The following is a 20,298-nucleotide window of genomic DNA, read 5'->3' on the forward strand; positions in this document are numbered from 1 at the left end:
TCCCAGTACTGGGTTGTGGCTGGAAGGGCAACCGCTGTGTAATACATACTGTATGCTGGAATAGTTGATGGTTCATTTAACTTTGGCGACCCTTGATGAATAAAGGGACTAAGTCGAAGGAAAATGAATGAAAAAATGTGTGTGTGTGTGTGTGAATGTGAGTGTGTATGGGTGTTTCCTAGTACTGGGTTGGAGCTGGAAGGGCATGCCTTATGTAAAACATATGCTGGAATAGTTGGCGGTTCATTCTGCTGTGGCAACCCCTGATGAATAAAGGGACTAAGCCGAAGGAAAATGAATGTATGTATGTGTGTGAATGCGAGTGTGTATGGGTGTTTCCTAGCACTGGGTTGCATCTGGAAGGGCATCTGCTGTGTAAAACATATCCTGGATAAGTTGGCAGTTCATTCCGCTGTGGTAACCCCTGATGAATAACGGGATTAAGCTGAAGGAAAAGGAATTAATGAATGTATGTGTGTGAATGAGTGTGTATGGATGTTTTCCAGTACTGGGTTGCGGCTGGAAGGGTAATTGCTGTGTAATACATAGGCTGGAATAGTTGGCAGTTCATTCCACTGTGGTGACCCCCTGATGAATAAAGGGACCAAGTCAAAGGAAAATGAATGAATAAATGTGTGTGAATGAGAGTGTGTATCTGTGTTTCCAAGTACTGGGTTAGAGCTGGAAGGGCATTCGCTATGTAAAACATATGCTGGAATAGTTGGTTCATTCTGCTGTGGCGACCCCTGATGAATAAAGGGACTAAGCTGAAGGAAAATGAATGAATGTTTGTGTGTGAAAAGGAAAAAGAATGCATGAATGAATGTTTACACACCCTCATGTGGTTGCAACCCCTGTATAGAATTCAGTTTCGATTTTGTTTTTCTTGGCCTCCAGCGATTACGGTAAAAACTTAATGAAGGTAAAATGATTATTGCCTCATATCCTGTCCCCCTTTCCAGCACTTATGTCAATGAAATGCTTAGTTTCACGTGAAAATTAGTAAAAGCATGGGATGTGACTTTTGCATTCGAGCACTAAAGAGGAAGCATGCTGTTGTTGTGTGTGTGTGTGTATGTGTGTGTCATCCAAAGTCATCTTAAGCTGAGCGCTTTAATGATCAAATATATGCAACGCGATGTTTAGTGATTATTCACATTAACCCTTGTTTGTTAAACAGATTTAAAGAGTTGAGAAGGAAAAGACATTTAAATCAGAATTGCGAGGATCTTAAAGTGACAGTGCGCTATATTTCTGCTGCCGACTGTTTTTAGCAATTTTAATCAAACAACAAAAGGACAAAATCACTCACTGCTCTTGACTGAAGCACTTATGTACAGTAGCTTCAAAGTGAAGTTTATTTATAAACAAATTTCGAGAAGATCACGAGCTTATGATTGCTTGCAGCTGGCCCTGCATTTTTCAAGTTATGATTCACCAACCAGGCAATTCCTAAGCCAATATGAATACCCTAAGTTGCATATCACGGCCATCTTCGTTTTAAAGAATCCCCCCTTCCATCCCTACTCCTACCACTTTTCTAGATGGGTGGCACGGTGGCCTAGTGGTTAGCACTGTTGCCTCACAGCAAGAACGTCACTGGTTCTAGTCCTTTATCAAGCCAGCCAATGTTTTGGTGTGGAGTTTACTGAGTTTACCTGAGCTCGAACTCCCCTCTCGCCTTGCAAATGGGAGGGAGCTCGGGACATAAGGATCTTATGAGCTCAGGGCTCTCTCCCAGGACAGCATGTCAAACAAGCTTTATAATTAATCAGCAGCTAAGTGTGAACTCTTGAAATATTTTTTTTCTTACAGTGAAGATGCTTGGTCCCTTATTATCAAGGGTTGCCACAGCGGAATGAACCGCCAATTATTCTGGCATATGTTTTATGCAATGGATGCCCTTCCAGCAGCAAGAATGATTACAATTATGACCAAAATAATCGGGATCATGATGTTTCCCATAATCGAGCAGCCCTAATTTTTTTGTATCTTATTAGTTGTATCTTTGATATCAGTAGTAAAAAAATACTATAAAATACTATAACTATAAAAGTCACTAGTTTACAACATTCTTCAAAATATCTTCTTTGTGTTGAATGGAACAAAGAAACTCAAACATGTTTAGAAGTGGGGGATGAGTAAAAGACAGCAGAATATGCATGTTTGGGTGAACTAAAGAAGAACTTGTTCATAAACAAAACACGACTATAAGGGCATTCACACAACACTTTTCAACAGAAAAAAAGACTTTTTACATTTTGGCTCAACAATGGCAGTTTTGAGGGCCTGAAAATGCAAACTTTGATAAATGAGATCATTATTGGCTCAGTGTAAACTACAAAGTAGTGACATCATACACAAGTGTTTAATTTGTTCAATCCTTAGTCATGTGCGAGTACTTAACCAAAATAACAGTGGTGTACTACAGGGACTATCTGTGTGCACAGATGCTTCAGACGTGTCTGATTAAATAATACAACATTTTTATTGTAATTAGTTAGTCTAATTAGGCTGCAGTTTAATAATCTAAGCACATTGTCTAAAGCACTTGCTGCAAGTGCCCATCTCTGCAATTGCCGTCTCTGAATCTACTTTTGCTATTTTAAGGATGGGAAAAACAGTTTGCATGCACAGCACATGATCTAAAAGAGTTGTCCTTATTCTCTTAATAGAAGGCATGATACACAATCATTATAAAAGTTTGCTTAAAAAAATAATTTATAATTAATGTATTGTCCAAAGATGCATTAAATTGAACAAAGCTGACTTTGACTTTAAAATTAAATGTATATTAGTACAAAAATTATATATATATAATTTTTATTAATAAAATAATATTTAATAAATTATTAATAAATAAAAAACAATTAATACATATAATATATACATAATATATAGAATTATTAGCTCCCCCTTTTTTCCCTTTTTTAAATATTTACTAAATAACAGAGCAAGGAAATTTTCACAGTATGTCTGATAATATTTTTTCTTCTGGAGAAAGTCTTATTTGTTTTATTTTGGCTAGAATAAAAGCAGTTTAAATTTTTTTTATAACCGTTTTAAAGTCAAAATGATTGCCCCCTTTAAGCTATATTTTTCAATAGTCTACAGAACAAACCATCATTATACAATAACTTACCTAATTACCCTAATCTGCCTAGTTTACCTAATTAACCTAGTTAAGCCTTTAAATGTCGTTTTAAGCTGTGTAGAAGTGTCTTGAAAAATATCTAGTAAAATGTTATTTACTATCATCATTGCAAAAATAGAATAAATCAGTTATTAGAGATAATTTATTAAAACTATTATGTTCAGAAATGTGTTGAAAATAGTCTACTCTCCCTTAAACAAAAAGTGGAAAAAGATAAATAAACAGGGGGCTAATAACTGAATTCAACTGAATTTATATTTATTAAAAACATCAATATAAAATAATTAAGCTGTTTTTAATTGCAATAATATTACACAACATTAGTGTCATTTATTTATATTTTAGCAAATAAAAAGTTTTGTTAAAAATAAGGAATATATATTTTTTAAATAATACATAGCACATTTTCCATTCTTAAGGATGGCATCATTTTTTCAAGCATTGCTCAACTCTACTGAAGACATCACAAATATTCCCTAAAGTGTGATGACATTGGGTTTTCCTTTCTTCTGCCATTTCCTTTACACGTGAGTGAAAAGAACAGTAAAAATGTATCATTTCCTAGAGTACATTTATCAGCCAGCTTTTTATTGCATCACTATGACGAGCATCGACAGACGGGCAGGCACAAGTCTAACCTGTCAGACTCTGACATTCCTCTTTGATTAAAAACAAGCATTTTCCGGAGGTTCACCTTCATCATCCTTCATATATTTGTCACACACAGATGAATACTTACAGGAAGAGGGTCTACATATAGGATAAGGAAGTGCAGGGCCATGGAGAGACAGATCGCGCCCACCAGCCACGGGTTCGACCATGGCGGCATCTTCAGCAGAGACTGATTTTCAGACAGACTAAAAACACACACACACACACACACACACACACACACACACACACACACACACACACACAAACAAACAAAACAATCAGAGAAATCTATGATCACCTGCTGAACAGACCTGACTCTTTCAAAATTATTATTATTGTTTTAAAATGCACATTTGTATGCTTCACAGCTCTCTCTGAATTAATTTCAGCAGTCTAGTGTGAACGCATCAGTACAATAAATGTGATTTTAAAATATAATGAAACTGAAAACATCACAATTAAATTTGAAATTACTTCACTGTATTATTTTTATATTGTATTTTCGCTCAAATAAATGCAGTAACAATTTCAAAAATAAAAGAGAAACATTTAAAGATGATATATGCATAATACAGTAACATTTTACAACAAGGTTCCATTATTTAATGATAGTTAATGTGTTTACAAGCATAAATAAATAATGAACAATATATTACAGTATTTATTCACCTTTGTAAACGTTCACAGTTTACACAGTGCATGTTAACAACACTGGATTTTAATAGTGCATTATTAAATGTTAAACTATGATTAACAACTGCAGTATATTTGCAATAGGGCCAGAGCCATTCAACTCAGGATCCTTCATAGAATTCATATCACACCTCAATTAAGACACAAATTCAATGCAACCCGCTCACCTCTATGCCTTAAATGCAAGTCAAATATAGGGCATTATATTCTTTGCATATGGGACTTTCAGATTATTCAGGCCTATTGGTGCAGAGTCATAGCACAAATAAACAACATTTTTGGTCTGGACATAGATATAGATCCTCTGTCCCTTCTCCTGGGTTTTCCTTGCAGTATGAACAACAACTATTCTGCCTGTTAACTTTTGCGGCCAGGAAGAAGTTGAAGTCAGAATTATTAGCCCCCTTCAAATGTATTTCTTTTAAAAATATTTTCCAAATGATGTTTAACAGAGCAAGAACATTTTCACAGTATGCCTGATAACATTTTTTCTTCTGGAGAAAGTCTTATTTGTTTTATTTCGGCTAGAATAAAAGCAGTTTTTAATTTTTAAAACACTGTTTTAGGGACAAAATTATTAGCCCCTTTTAGCCCCTTTAAGCTATATTTTTTCTCGATAATCTAAAGAAAAAACCATCGTTATACAATAACTTGCCTAATTACCCTTACCTACCTAGTTAAACTAATTAATCTAGTTAAGCCTTTAAATGTCACTTTAATCTGTGTAGAAGTGTATTGAAAAATATCTAATCAAATATTATTTACTGTCATCATGGCAAAGATTAAATAAATCAGTTATTAGAAATGAGTTATTAAAACTATTATATTTAGAAATGTGTTGAAATTTTTTTCTTTCCATTAAACAGAAATTAGGGAAAAAATAAACAAGCTGTCTAATAATTCAGGGGGGCTAATAATTCTGACTTCAACTGTATATTTTTGTATATGCAATTATGTTTTGTGTCAGGCATTTTATGTTGTGTTTGTATTTTAGTTTTGTGTATGTCTAAAAAGAAAAAAAACAAATAAAAACATGTTTAAAAAAACAACAACAACTGCAGTATAAGTATTGTTTATTATTAGTTCATGTTACGAAATGCATTAACATCAGCTGACAGGACCTTAGTGTAACAGCGTATTTACAAGAATGTGAAATTCAATAGCTTTTAAGAACTTTTTTGAAGACTCTTTCCATACATTTAAGACCTCGTTGCCACATTAGGTTTTAAACAGTAACATTGGTGACACTTTAACTTACCTTATAGTTACTAAAAACTGATGGTAAGAAACTAATCCTAAACTAAAATACTATGCTAATCCAGCAGGTGGCGCCTAAAGGACATGAGAAATAACAATGTTGCTTTGGTTACTGCAGTAGTAACCAGGACCAATCTAGCAGGATTGGATCGGTTTTGTATACTACACTGCAACTCGATATTCACAGATTAAATTCAGGCATACCTTAGCAAATATACATAGAACAATCAAAAATTATACAAAACTTTATACCTTGAAAAATAGCATTTAACACCTTTGTGTAAAATGTGACACATAACACAGCATAATTATTACTAAGAAAGACTAGGGCTGCACGATATTGGAAAAAAATTAATAATGCGATATTTAGTTTTTCTGCAATATATTTTGTGATAACACAATTTCATCAGATGACTTAAATAGCTTATTTGGTGGGTGGGGGAGAATTCATAATTTAGGCTGATTAGGATTATTCTACACAACACATACTAATCAAATTACAAGCACAGATACAAACAAAAGAGCAAAGATGCAAATGAAATAAACTGCTTTTCTGATTTTATTAAAAGTCATATAGTATTCCGACACAGAACTTGAGTAATTAAATGCAAATTATCGTTGTATAGTCTTCATCGTATATGTAATAATTAAATATTAATATTTGTTGTAATCTAAAGCTACTTGTCATGTTTTGTGTAGGGGAAAAGGAGCGAGGTGCAGTAAAAAATGGGTATTTAATAATAATAATAAAATAAAATAAAATAAAAGGCAAAACAAGGTACCTCGAGAGGGAAAACACTGACAAAACAAACAAATAAACATGTCTGGGCAGGCTGGCAGGGATCAGGACTGGAACACACAACAGGACAAGGAAACATACGACAACGAACTGGCACAGGACAGCAGACATGAGGAGAATATAAGCAGAAATACATGGCCAACAAACAGGTGAACATAATAAACTAATAATGGGTTAACAAGAAAGGTGGGACACAAGAACACACCACAAGCCATGAGCTCATGTAAAAAGGGACAAGGACAAGCAGCCAATGAGAGAACTCATTAACCGTGTGTTCGCAAGACAACACTAAAAAGAATACTGAAGCACGCGGCCACACTGTACACTGAGCCACGTGCTTAGACAACATAAACAGATGCAAGACATGAGCACACGATAAGGGAAAACACCTTCGCGTGTGCTCACAGCCTCACACATATGCAATGTGCATGTTTCATCTCAGTGTCAACCGAAACCAAGACCAACCAGACTGAGACGCTGAGAATGAAACCGCGCAATGCAGACAGAACAAAACACAAACACGCAGGGCTTAATTTGAGCAAGAACACGCACAAAAAATTTGATCCGGCACCTCATTTTACCAATCCTCCTCCTCAACCGGCCTCCGCGACTTCCCAGCCCTCTTCACTTTCGTTCGTAACAACCCCCCACTCTTCACTTTCATCCTTCGTCCGCCACACCCCGCCATACAATGCCTAACCCACTGCACTCAAAGCCTCGCAATTCACAAATTAAGCACTGCAAACACAGGTACAAGAGCGCGCATCCCAAGCATGCACAGACCTCGCGTGCCCACATCAAGCAGGAGTGCGCATGGTCTGAGTTTGCTCACACCGGCGCCCATACAGAAAGTGCTTGACCCATAAAAGCTCGAGCAGAGCACAACATACAGAACAAGACAGAACTTGTGTCTGGACTCCAAAACAAAAATCTACAAGACCAGGGTGGCAAAACCCTGACACATATGTTAGATTTTCTTGTGCATTTAAGCTCACTTGAAATTGTACCTGCTTAACTATAATCATGAGTGGACATTGCACATACTACAATGTGACTACTGTGGATGTGCATATTACGATATATTGTGCAGCCCCAGAACAAAACATTAACCAAAAAATGTGAATTCATCCTATAACAAAGTGAACAGTTTTTCTGCCTCTGCCGTTCCTGTTTTTAAATACCACCTCAATAACACTGTAATAAAAGATTTTGTCCTTTTTTCTGTAGCTTTGACAAAAAATACCAGGGGCCTTATTCATAGAATTAGCATAGAAACCTTCTGTGAAGTATTTCAGAATAAATATTTATTTTTTTATGAATGACTGTGGCTCAAATGGTGATTTAAAGTGGTTCTATTAAGTCAATATATAAAATGTTTACTCAGAGTTTACTTACAGCTGCGCACACACATATCCACATTAATAAAAGAGACCCCTGAGGCCTCATGAATTCAGATTAGCTGGCTAGCCAGTTCACTTTCAGTTTAGCTTGCACCAATTCTGGGTTTTAGGTAGCATTAGGGTAGCTCAGCTGCTCTATAATACCATGGAAACAAAGGCAGTCAAGCTGCCTTCATGTTACCTAAACCCAAAATTGGTGCTAGCTAAGCTAAAACCTAACTGGCTAGCCAGCTAATTAGCTTCATGCTTTACCAGCAGGGATTTTCTGTTATGACAGCTTTTCTCTAAAAAATCTCCTACCTGTTGAGAGCGTTGCACATCTCTATAGTGACCAGCACAGACAGCGCCATAGTCATGGGATATGGAGACTCAAACACTGAGCACTGAACTCCTGCAAACTCAGCATGCCCTTCACTGCACTGCAGATAGTGAGACTGCAGAGGAAAACACACATACAAGATGTTTTTATATACAAAAAGTTACTTTGATAGCAAAAAAAAAGAGAAAAAGTAATGTTTTAATTGAATCTTGGGGAAATTTTAGGGTTTATTACCAGTTGGTAAAAAGTGAGCTTTGGTCCGTCATGAGCAGCCATAAACCACCAGGCCGCAGCTCCAACTGTTGCTGCACCGACATAACCTACACACAAAAGAGAAAAAGAGGGATATGCAAATTAATAATTCCAGTAAAATATTGTAATTTGTAAATAATTTGTCTACATGTATGTAATTTTCTGTCAGATCTAGAATAAAACTTTACTATTAGATTCATGAAACAACCCTAAATTTTGGGAAATTAAATTATGGATTTCAAACAATAAACGTTTTTTTTTTTTACATTTTTATAGTGACATGTCAAACCACATGTCTCAGCATTAGAAACCGGATATAAATCTATGCACTGTGTATGTATGGATGTATGTATGTGTGTGTGTGTGTGTGTGTGTGGGTGCATGCATGTGTGTGTGTGTATCTATCTCTGTCTGTCTGTCTGTCTGTCTGTCTGTCTGTCTGCTGGTCGGTCTGTCTGTCTGTCTGTCTGCTGTTCGGTCAGTCTGTCTGTCTGTTGGTCTGTCTGTTTGTCTGTCTGTCTATCTATTTAATTAAAACTACTTATTTAAATTAATAATATACTTAAACTCTTAGAAATATTCAATTTATTGTATATTAGAATGATCTGTCTTGAACACATTTTTATGCCACCAATATTTTTAATATTCAAAGTTTTTATATTTCTACAAGGAAGAACATGGTTCAGCAGGTTTCTTCAATTGAAATGTAAGACTTAAGACTCTTTTAAGACCATTATGAACAAAGTTTTAGACTTATGGAGAGCTAAACACTAAGGATTTTTTCTAATAGCCCAGTTACTTCTGTAAATAGTTTTTGTATTAATGGAAGATCATGTAAAGGGATGTGTTGCTTTAGTTTTCTTTTCCCAATTAGGGAATTTAATTTGGAATTGTATTGTATTTCACTTGGACATAGGACAATTAAGACACCGTAGTCCTGAGGACGATTTAAGACATTTTAAGACCCATAGACACCCTAGAAGAAGCAACTAAATAATTAAATTCTTTTATGAAAACCTTATGAGCGACTGTTTTGCAATTTTAATAAGTTTTAAAAAATAAAAAAGAAATTAAAATAATAAAAAAGAAATTATTTATTTATATATATATATATATATATATATATATATATATATATATATATATATATATATATATATATATGTATATATATATATATATATATATATTTTTTTTTTTTTTAATTTTTTTTTTTGTAGAGCTACATGATTTGGAAGAAATTTTATATTGCAATTATTGAGGTAAATATTGGGATATGGGATTGCAATATCATAAACATTTTGGTACCATGTATCAACTTGTTTCATAATAAAAGAAATCGCAGATACACATTACTGAAAACACAGAAAAGTTTATATTTCTACGACAAGAAATGCTAGATTTTCAATTTAAAATGACATTGTAACTAAACACAAGTTTTTCAATAGCTTATTATTTTCTCAATAATACAGCTAAAGATCAATAGAAGAGTAAATAGGTGCCGATTACTACATGCTATCATATAGCATCTGGCTGCATCTGAAATCGCATACTTCCGTACTATATAGTACGCTAAAAACAGTATGCAAGCCGAATAGTATGTCATTAATTCAAAAAACAGTATGCGAGAAGTACCCAGATGACTTACTACTCACGTGATCATGACAAAATGACTGATGTGGTACATCTGAGTTCCATTCATACTACCCACATTCAAACTGTATAGAACATGCTTTTCTAATGGTCAAGTAGTAAATTTCAATTCAAATGCAGTATCCAACGGAGAAGTATACAATTTGGGACGCAGCCTGTGATTTATTTATCTTGATTTATCTCTGATTTTGAACTAAAACACTATTCCATATAACGCAATAAGTGATGGGCGTTTAAATGTCTCACAGCCAACGATGAGGTATCTGCAGAACAGCCAGCTAGAGATGAGTGGTTCTTTGGGGGAGCGCGGGGGACGAGACATGATATCCAGGTCAGGAGGGTTGAAGCCGAGGGCAGTAGCTGGGAAGCCGTCAGTCACCAGATTGACCCACAGCAGCTGGACTGGGATCAGAGCCTCAGGCATTCCCAAAGCAGCAGTGAGGAAAATACTGAGAAGCAGAGACAAAGGTACAATGAAGAAGGCGTGATCACATTTACCACAACTTTCACAGCTATTTTAATAGCAGTCTATGCAAATGGGGATATTGTTTACGGGTGGAAATCCAAAAGCACTGATAAAAAGGCCTCAGAAAAAATAAGTGTTTTATTTTAGTCTGTATAAACCGGAATTTTCTGAGTGTGTTAATGTAGTTACAACTGAAATGGAATATTGAGTAGGGGATAGGGCTTTCTTTTTTTGCATCATTCCCTCATAGCAAACTAACAGTAAAAAGGCATTATGGAGTCAGTCTAGGGCCTTATATATTTGCAAAATGAAAGAAAGCTTTGCAAACAAAAAATGAAAGTATTGAGCAAAATAATAAAAATAAATGCAAATCTCCAAAAATTGCAAAGCGAAAATATATTTTTGAGAAATAAACATTTATTTTGCTAACAAAAATGAAAGAATTGCAAGGGGAAAATTAGATTTTGAGAAACAAAAATGAAAAAGCAAAAATATATATATATTTGCAATTTAAAAAAAAAACTATATATATTTGCTAAATATTTTTATAGCATTGCCTTTACAAAACCCGTCCAGTCAATTGCAATGCTCATTTTGATTTGCTTTTTAGTCAACTGTGAGTTTGCGATGCTGTTTTCAATTTGCACTTCATATTGGGAACTTGGCCGTTTACCGCAGGCCTGGACCTACTGGGCTGTAAGACCACCTTGGTGATACTGTATCTCCAGCTAATGACATTGCTTAAATGCAGGCAGATCCAGGCCTGCCGTAAACGCCCAAGTTTCCTTGACTCCGCCCCCTTGTCAAATCAGAGCCACAAAGTGAAGAGCGCAGAAACGTGAAGTAAAGTAAAAACAGCATCGCACAACTTTCTCTTATTTTGCAAATATATCTGGCCCTATATTGACTCCATAGTGCGTGGCTAAGAAAATTGTGTCTGAAGTAATCAAACTGACATCAATCGAAAAGGACCATGGGGAAAGCAAAGGCAAATGGTCAGACAGAAGATTACCAAAACTACCATAGCATTTCATTTCAATGGATTAACTTGAACACATTTGAAAAGTGCACTAGCAAATAAACATTGTAAACTTTAATTCCACACAGACTTTGAGGGAAGGTGTAGGTAAATACTTTCTCTGAAAGATCTCATTTGTGGAAAATTCATTTTAAAGGGATAGTTCAACCCAAAATGAAAATTCTGTCTCCATTTACTCAGCCTTCGCTTGTTCAAAACCTATTTGTGTTTCTTTCTTCTGTTACACACAAAAGAAGAGATTTTGAAAAATGGTGTTTAGCTGGGACCCAACACTTTACATGAATCTTTTTTTCCTATTGAAGTCGATGGGACAACCAGCATTCTTCAAACTATCTTTTTTTGTGCACAACAGAATAGAGAAGAAAAAAGAAAGAAACTTAAAGCTTTAAAACCACATGAGGGAAAATAAACCATGAGGTACTTTTCATTTATGGGTGCACTTACCCTTTAATACCAGGTTTAAAGTCAGTTTGTGTGAAATCAAAAGTTTTTTGTTTATTTTGCCAGCTTACATTGTTATTCTTAAGGTGAATAATTAATCTGTGCAAGTTAATCCTTTAAAAACATTGTGGGAGTGGCAGTCCTTTTCTGTTGATGTTAATATTCTTAACCACGCCCCTCTTACCATTAGTTTGCTATGAGCAAATTATACGGAAAAAAAGCCCCACCCCCTACTCAATATTCCCTTTCAGTAGGAAGTGCATCAACATACTGACATAACAGTCTCAATCTTATGCAGACTTGGTTCTGAAGGTGATGCCAGCATTTCTGTCTGCACATACCAGACCACCTCTCCGATGTTAGAGGAAATGAGGTAACGAATGAACTGTTTCATGTTGTTGTAAATGGCTCGGCCTTCCTCCACTGCAGCCACAATGGTGGAAAAGTTATCGTCTGCCAAGATCATCTCTGAAGCAGATTTAGCCACAGCCGTGCCCGAGCCCATAGCGATGCCAATCTCAGCCTTCTTCAGAGCAGGGGCATCATTCACACCATCACCCGTCTGCACAGAGAAAGCAAGTGAAAGCGTTCATTCATCTCATCTCATTTTTTGGCACTGTTTGAATGGGTGCATACAGTTGAAGTCAAAATGATCAGCCCTCCTGTGATTTTTTTTTCTTTTTTAAATATTTCTCAAATGATGTTTAACAGAGCAAGGAGATTTTCACAGTATTTCCTACAATATTTTTTCTACTGGAGAAAGTCTTATTTGGTTTATTTCAGGTAGAATAAAAGCAGTTTTAATAAAAAAAAATATTTAAGGTCAAAATTATTAGCCCCCTTTAGAATGTTTTTTTAGATTGTCTACAGAACAAACCATCATTATATATGACTTTCCTAATTTCCGTAACTTGCCTAGTTAATCTACTTAACCTAGTTAAGCCTTTAAATGTCACTTTGAGCTGTATAGAAGTGTCTTGAAAAATATCTAGTCAAATATTATTTACTGTCATCATGGCAAAGATAAAATGAATCAGTTGTTAGAATTGAGTTATTAAAACTATTATGTTTAGAAATTTGTTGAAAAAAATCTGCTCTCCGTTAAACAGAAATTGAAAAAACAATATACAGGGAAGCAAATAATTCTGACTTCCACTAAAAAACATCAATACCATAGCTGTGATGTCACTGAGGCTTTGGAGATATTCTACAATGCGGCTCTTGTGTGTTGGCTCGACGCGGGCGAAGCAGCGTGCAGTGCGGCAGGCCTGTCGCTGCAGGTGAGGAGGAAGCTCATCAAACTCTCGTCCTGTGAGGCCACTGCCGTAGAGCCCGCCTTCAGCCTCCTCCTCCTCCTGCTCGGTGATGATGCCCACTTGACGACAGATAGAAAGGGCAGTGCCTTTATTGTCGCCTAGACAAAACAACACAGATAGAACACATTTACCGTACATGAAATACTAGTTTGTTTTAAAAGTACTTTTTGTTTTAGTGTTGTAAAACAAAAAGTATCTTTTACTTAATATTTTTATTTATTTGTATTTTATTTTAATATTATTCATTCATTTATTCATTCATTCATTTTCTTTTCAGCTTAGTCCCTTTCTTAATCTAGGGTCAGCACAGTAGAATGAACCGCCAACTTATCCAGCATATGTTTTACGCAGCACATGCCCTTCCAGCTGCAAAGCAACACTGGAAAACACCCATACATTCTTGAATTCACACACATACACTATAGCCAATTCAGCTTATTCAATTAATTTGTATCGCATGTCTTTGGCCTTGTGGCGGAAACCGTAGCACCCGGAGGAAACCCACGCGAACACATGAAGAACATGCAAACTCCACACAGAAATGCCAACTGACCCAGCCGAAGCTCGAACCAGTGACTTTCTTGCTGTGAGGCGATTGTGCTACCCACTGCACCACCATGACGCCCCTAATATTATTCATATATTTATAAATGTATAAGTGTGCGACATGTTTTATTTGTTTGTTGTCTAAAAAAAGACATTTAAAAGCTATTTCTACTGCATGTTTCATATCTAACATGTTCAATTAAAACACTTTTGAGGGGAAAAAAAGACTGGGTACAAGAGTTATTGAGATTTGAGCATCAATTTTTGTGGAACTCTACCTTTAAGTAAGGAAGTAAGTAATTAAGTAAGCAAGTAAGGTCTATTTATTTCTACAGCACGGTTTAAGAACAAGAGTTACAAAGTACTTTAAAACAAAATAGTATAACGAGGACAAAAACACCCCACATGACAGTTAGAGAACAGTTACGGTTAGAGAGAAATTACAGCACAAAATACTGAATTAAAACTATTTGAACAATTTCCCAGTTGCAGCGGAAGAGCAACTCAAGTTGGGAGCAACTACTTTTGACTTTAATCTAGAGCTTAAAGGGTCGCTTAATCCAAAAATATATATTCACCGACCCTGGCCCATAAGGCTATGAATAGAAGTGTCTGCTAAATGATTAAATGTAGTCTTAAAATCACAAATTAAGTTAGTTTTAATCACAAATTAAATTGTTTTAATGGAACCTGAGAGGTTTCTGTAGCTCTGAAGTCCAGAGAGTCCAGGAAACCAAATCTGGGAATATGCAAAAAGGTCAAAAACGCATCAATCGAGATATTACAAAAAAAAATCTTCATATAATAAACAATTTATAATTTCATTCACACACACACATAAAATTCAGCACAAAACTTTTGGCCTATTTCAGTTCACAGTTCATTCATTAATTTTAGGCTTAGTCCCTTTATTAATCCGGGGTCACCACAGCGGAATGAACTGCCAACTTATCCAACAAACTGCCAATTTATCCTTATTCACACTCATACACTATGGACAATTTAGACTACTTAATTCACCTATACTGTCTTTGGAATTGTGGGGGAAACCGGAGCACCCAAAGGAAACCCATGCGAATGCAGGGAGAACATGCAAACTCCACATAGAAACGCCAACTGACCCAGATTTTGAGACGTCATTTATTTTAAAATAAATAAAAGCCTAAATTAAATCTGTTAAATCCAATAAGGGAATTATATATAATCATATTTTTTTCAGATGAATATGTTCAGTTCATATAGATGTTCATATTTTATTACTATATTTGATCTGGAAGCTTAAGATTCCTTAAAAATATCTTTATATTATAATGGTAAACCAAAGTCTTACACATCTGCACTGGCATGAATATAAGTAAACGATGACCATGATGATTTATTTATTCAAATATTTCTTTTTTCATTTTTAAGTGATCTATCACTTTAAAATGTGTTCAGCCCACCTGTGATCATAATGACTCGTATGCCAGCCTGTCTGCACATTCGCACCGCGTTCAACACCTCTTTTCTGGGTGGATCTAACATTCCCACACAGCCCACGAATGTCAAGTCCGACTGAGAGAAACACATGAAAAACATTCAATTAACAGCAATAGTTAGTTTTCAGTCAACTTGGAATTACTTGGTTCTGAACGTATTTCTAGAACTAATCTCCACTAACTTGCTCACCTCATATTCTGAGAAGGCTGCAGAGTTCTCTAAGTTCAGGGTTCGGGGGTCTGGAGGTGAGTCCCTGGTGGCCATTGCGAGACAGCGAAGAGTATCGCGTCCCGAGCCCCATTCTCTAACAGTGCTCAAGAGCTGCTCCCTCAGGTCGGAGCTCAGTGGTACCCGTGTACCACCACTGACCCTTATCCAGCGGCAACGCTCTAGCACACTCTCTGGTGCCCCCTGTGAGGTCACGAAATAAAGATACAAACTAATACATACAAAATACATGAAGACTAATGGACAGAGAACATTTCTGCTGTATTACATTTTTTAAAGGTTTGTATATCAATCAAACAGTATAAAATATTAACTTTGTAAAAAAAAAAGTAGTTAAAACCGGATTAACTTATTAAAATAAGTTAAAGTAACATAACATATGTTCAATATAATTTTTTACAATGTGATTTCCAAAAGTCAGAAGGTTAATATATAACTGTACATACAAACACTTACACACGTAAAATTTTTATATAGCAGTTTGGAGTCAGAATGAGTTTTTTAAATGAGCAATTTCACCTAGTAGCAGTGCGATATGGCTGTATATTGGCACTGGTGGGGGGTGTGTGTTGGAACGAGGCTGCAGTGACACCAGTGACAATATACAGCCATATCGCACTGCTACAAGTGTGATATTCCGTTTATACAACAGTTCAACGGCATAATCATGTATATAAAACAGTCTCAAAAGCCTTTAGTAAGAGGAACTACTTTCTTCTGCCATTCATTCACATCTGCAGCTGACGTCAGAAAAGCAGAAACCGCTGCAAATTCACCAACATTGCTTTTCCCAACGTCAGCTAGTATTTGAATGATTCTCTAGCATAATGTCTAAAGTGATAACAAAACAGGTGATTTTGCTCACATTTTAGGATTATAAGGCTGAACGGCATGAAATGCCATCAGTCTACAGAGATTTCCCAGTATTTCTCTTTTGCAATCAGCAAAGCAACTCAAACACTACCACTTTACTGTTGTGTTTGTGATAAGGTAAGACACTAAACACATGCGGGCATTTCTTCTTTCTTTATTTTTACCGTACTAGTCTGCAGTAACAAAAGCAGGGCACTCATTAGAAACAAACAAATGGCCAACTAAGAAGTCAGTGTAATACAAGGAGTAGCGAACGCAAAATCCATACCATTCCTAACATGTGGGTCCCATCTCATACTCAATAAACTACAATAACTTTGGTATAAATACAGCAGTACATCATAAAAAGACTGAGATCGACTTGAATGTCACTCACCAATATTTTAATGTTTTGATCAGTTGTAATTTGAAAATACGCCGATCATTTCTCTTCTAAGGGCTTATTATGCTATCTCTATTGCCAACGTCAACCATCTTTGCTCTGCTTAATGACAGGCTGATGGCCGCCGATGCGCTTTCTTTCAGAAATTTTAAATATTTAAAATAGGCACTGTCCTTATTAATAAACTGCATCGATGCAATCTAAATAACTACATTCTCGCCCAAAAAAAAGCCTCAAGAGTAGATTATGTTGTCCAACAGCTGCAATATTTGTCAAACTGTAGTGAGTTTATTGATCTGCTGTCACTCTATGTGGACGGAGTAATACACGAGGGAAGAGGCTGTACAAGTGCTGTTATTGCAGAACATTGCACAGCTATCAGCAAATCAGATTCGAGAACCAGATAGAACTGTTGTATAAAGAAAAATATATTTAATTATTAAAATGCAAACATTAAATAAAAAGATCATAGTGAAAAATGCCTATTTTGATCACTAATGATAGGATTAAATTTTAAGATATATTGAAATAATCATATAATAAAATAAAAAAATAACTAAAAAAAATAATAATAGAATGGAATAATACTTCACATTAGATCAATATTTCAACAAGATTTCTCGTAAACACTTTTATACATTTATTTTTATGCATATTTTTGGAAATACAGTTTAGCAACTATCCAAGAAAAAAAAAGAAAATCTTGAAGAAAAGATAAAAGCCAGACCTTAACAAACATCTTGGCACCTGAAGCAGAGCGAGTGAGTTTGTTTGGAGAGCAGAAAACAGACATGGATTTCCTGTCCCGAGAAAATTCCAGCGTCAGCTCTTTCCTCATTAACTGCTTTATGACCTGCAAGTGCGAGGGAGAAGTGGAGGCAATTTATTTAGGCTTTTTTTTAGAAATTAGTTTAGAAATTATTTTGAAAAGAGTTCTTTCAGGGTAAGAGAACAGGAAAAGCATTCTTGAGTGCTGTTTACACAAGTGCGTATATGTTTTGTCAAGGTTAAATCTACCTTCTAACTAAGAGGTGCCTATACTCAGTCCTGGAGGGCCAGTGTCCAGCATTCTTTAGCTCCAACTTCCTTCAATACACCTGTCTTTTTATATCTAGAAAGAGCTTGATTAGCTGGTTCAGGTGTGTTTAATTGGGGTTGGAACTAAAATATGCAGGACACTGGCCCTCCAGGATCGAGTTTGGGCATTACTGGTCTAACTAATTCCAGCATCTTCCATCCACAAAAAAGCCAAAGAACCTGTTTTAATGCAAATGCTGTTGTTCTGTTTCAGTATACATCAGAGATGCCCAAACTAAGGCCCGCCGGCCAAAGTTGGCCCATGGTGACCTTTGATTTGGCCAGCCTTCTCATCTGAGAATCTTGAGAATTTTGTGTTGTTAACGTAATGCCTTTAATACACATTATCATTTCTAATTTAATGTAACCTTTCATTGGTTTGTTTTATTGTTAAGCTAAGAAAAAAACAAATATTTGAATTAAATGTTGTAAATGAAATCAATTTTTTTTTAAATGAACATATTGTTGCTCAACAGATCGAACAAAATAGAAGTCCTCAGTGAGTAAATCCAGGCAAAGACAGGTGCAGCTTGACTAATGTATTCGGCATTAAACTCCATTGTGTTATAAATGGAATCCTTATGTTTTCATTACAATAGGTTCATTATAAAATGGCAAAAAATGTATATATATATATATATATATATATATATATATATATATATATATATATATATATATATAGCATTAGTTAATAAGATTAAAGAAATGTTTTCTATTTATTTTGAAATGAATGAGAAAATTATCATATTATTCTACAGCTTCATATATTTACCTTCAGCCCATGGCCCTCTAACAAGTTCGATATTTTGGCCCTTCATAAGAAAAAATTTGGGCACCCCTGGTATAGATGGACTGAAATGAGACTTTTGAAAATGAAGACGTGGCTATCCACAACCGATCTCTGATAAACAGGGCCAGACGGAATCTGCGGACATTTTTTGCTATTTCTGCGGAGAATTTTGGTAAAAATCTGCAGATTTCTGCGGAATTATTTTGGGAGTATCCAGCGGAGTATCATAACTAAAACCTTAATATATTAAATAAAAAATAATAATTTACTGAATAAAAACTGAATAAATTCAGATTTACACATTTACTCAAGTAAATAAACAGAATTAATAGTGAGCTAAAAATCTGCAGAAATCTGCGGAAAATATGAGGAAAATCTGCGGAATTCTGCGCGCGCAGATTCCGTGTGGGCCTACTGATTAGTCCTCTGGAATATTGTGCATCGTTCCTTGATTGATCCAAGTCTTTCTCATATGGTCATTTGTCAAACTGCTAGTACGGATGCCAGGAAAACATTTGCAAATGCAGTGAGTGTAAATGGTCACATATCACACTTTTTAGGCTTTTCTGATACGCATCACTCTGGGTTTTTACACAATTTCAAATTGTCAAATTTAAGCAATTTTCAAGCACTTTCCAGGTGCATTTTCAGACTTTTCCAGCACTTTACAAGTGTAGCAAATTACATTGTTACATACACATACATCACATTAAATCAGAAAATAATCTGTATTTAATTCTATAGCATAGTATAGTATAGTATAGAATAGTATAGTATAGAACAGTATAGTATAGAATAGTATAGTATAATATAGAATAGTATAGTATAGTATAGTATAGTATAGTATGGTATAGTATAGTATAGTATAGTATAGTATAGTATAGTATAGTACAGTAAGAAAATTTTGATTGAATGTTTGCCACAAGCCCAACACTAAATTACTGTCATTTAGTCTATTAAAAGTCATTTACTTGCATCTTAAGTATTTATGTTTCATGCTAAATTTATTTTCATTTCCATTTCAAAAAGCTCAGGTTAAAAAAAAGACCACACAATAGGCAGAATCCAGAGTTTTCATTTTATGTAAAAGCAAAGAGATTTATTTTGCTTTATTTTATTTAAACAGTCTTTTACTTATTTAGTGCAATTAATTTCTACAAAAGCAACACAATTACATTTTAAAGCCATTTCAAGAACTTTATCCAAAACCTAAGCACTTTTCAAACAAAAAAAAAAACAAACATTAAAATTCAAGTATTTTTTATATATTTCCAGCATCCGTACAAAACCCTGAACACAGACTGGTTGAGGAGTATTTTTATTCTAAAACATCATCTCCAAAACTCCAAATACTTGCATTTATACATGCACCCACACATTTTAAATATACAGTTAAAGTCAGATTTTAGCCCTCCTGTTAAATGTAGATTCTTTTATATTTTTCCTCAAGTTCTGTTTAATATTACTAGGAAACACT

At 35.1% G+C, this 20,298-nt stretch overlaps 1 protein-coding gene across 4 annotated transcripts in view; it reads right to left on the reverse strand.

The window, feature by feature from the left end:
* Positions 1–20,298, reverse strand: part of si:dkey-28b4.8 — a 50,676-nt gene that overhangs the window by 2,659 nt on the left and 27,719 nt on the right. For 3 of the 4 annotated variants that reach the window (XM_087237556.1, XM_087237555.1, XM_087237557.1), the window contains 9 exons: positions 17,679–17,804; positions 15,658–15,879; positions 15,432–15,543; positions 13,300–13,541; positions 12,469–12,689; positions 10,428–10,630; positions 8,511–8,596; positions 8,258–8,391; positions 3,894–4,011 (listed from right to left, as the gene is read on the reverse strand). In XM_087237556.1, coding sequence (XP_087093682.1) covers positions 3,894–4,011; positions 8,258–8,391; positions 8,511–8,596; positions 10,428–10,630; positions 12,469–12,689; positions 13,300–13,541; positions 15,432–15,543; positions 15,658–15,879; positions 17,679–17,804 — 1,464 coding nt within the window. Of the gene's footprint in view, positions 1–3,893; positions 4,012–7,761; positions 8,017–8,197; positions 8,392–8,510; positions 8,597–10,427; positions 10,631–12,468; positions 12,690–13,299; positions 13,542–15,431; positions 15,544–15,657; positions 15,880–17,678; positions 17,805–20,298 lie in introns of those variants that run through there. The other variant, XR_015476885.1, reaches the window with a different exon arrangement.

Source organism: Danio rerio, chromosome 1 (genome assembly GCF_052040795.2).
Source record: "Danio rerio strain M-AB ecotype USA chromosome 1, GRCz13ab, whole genome shotgun sequence".
Taxonomy (NCBI): domain Eukaryota; kingdom Metazoa; phylum Chordata; class Actinopteri; order Cypriniformes; family Danionidae; genus Danio; species Danio rerio.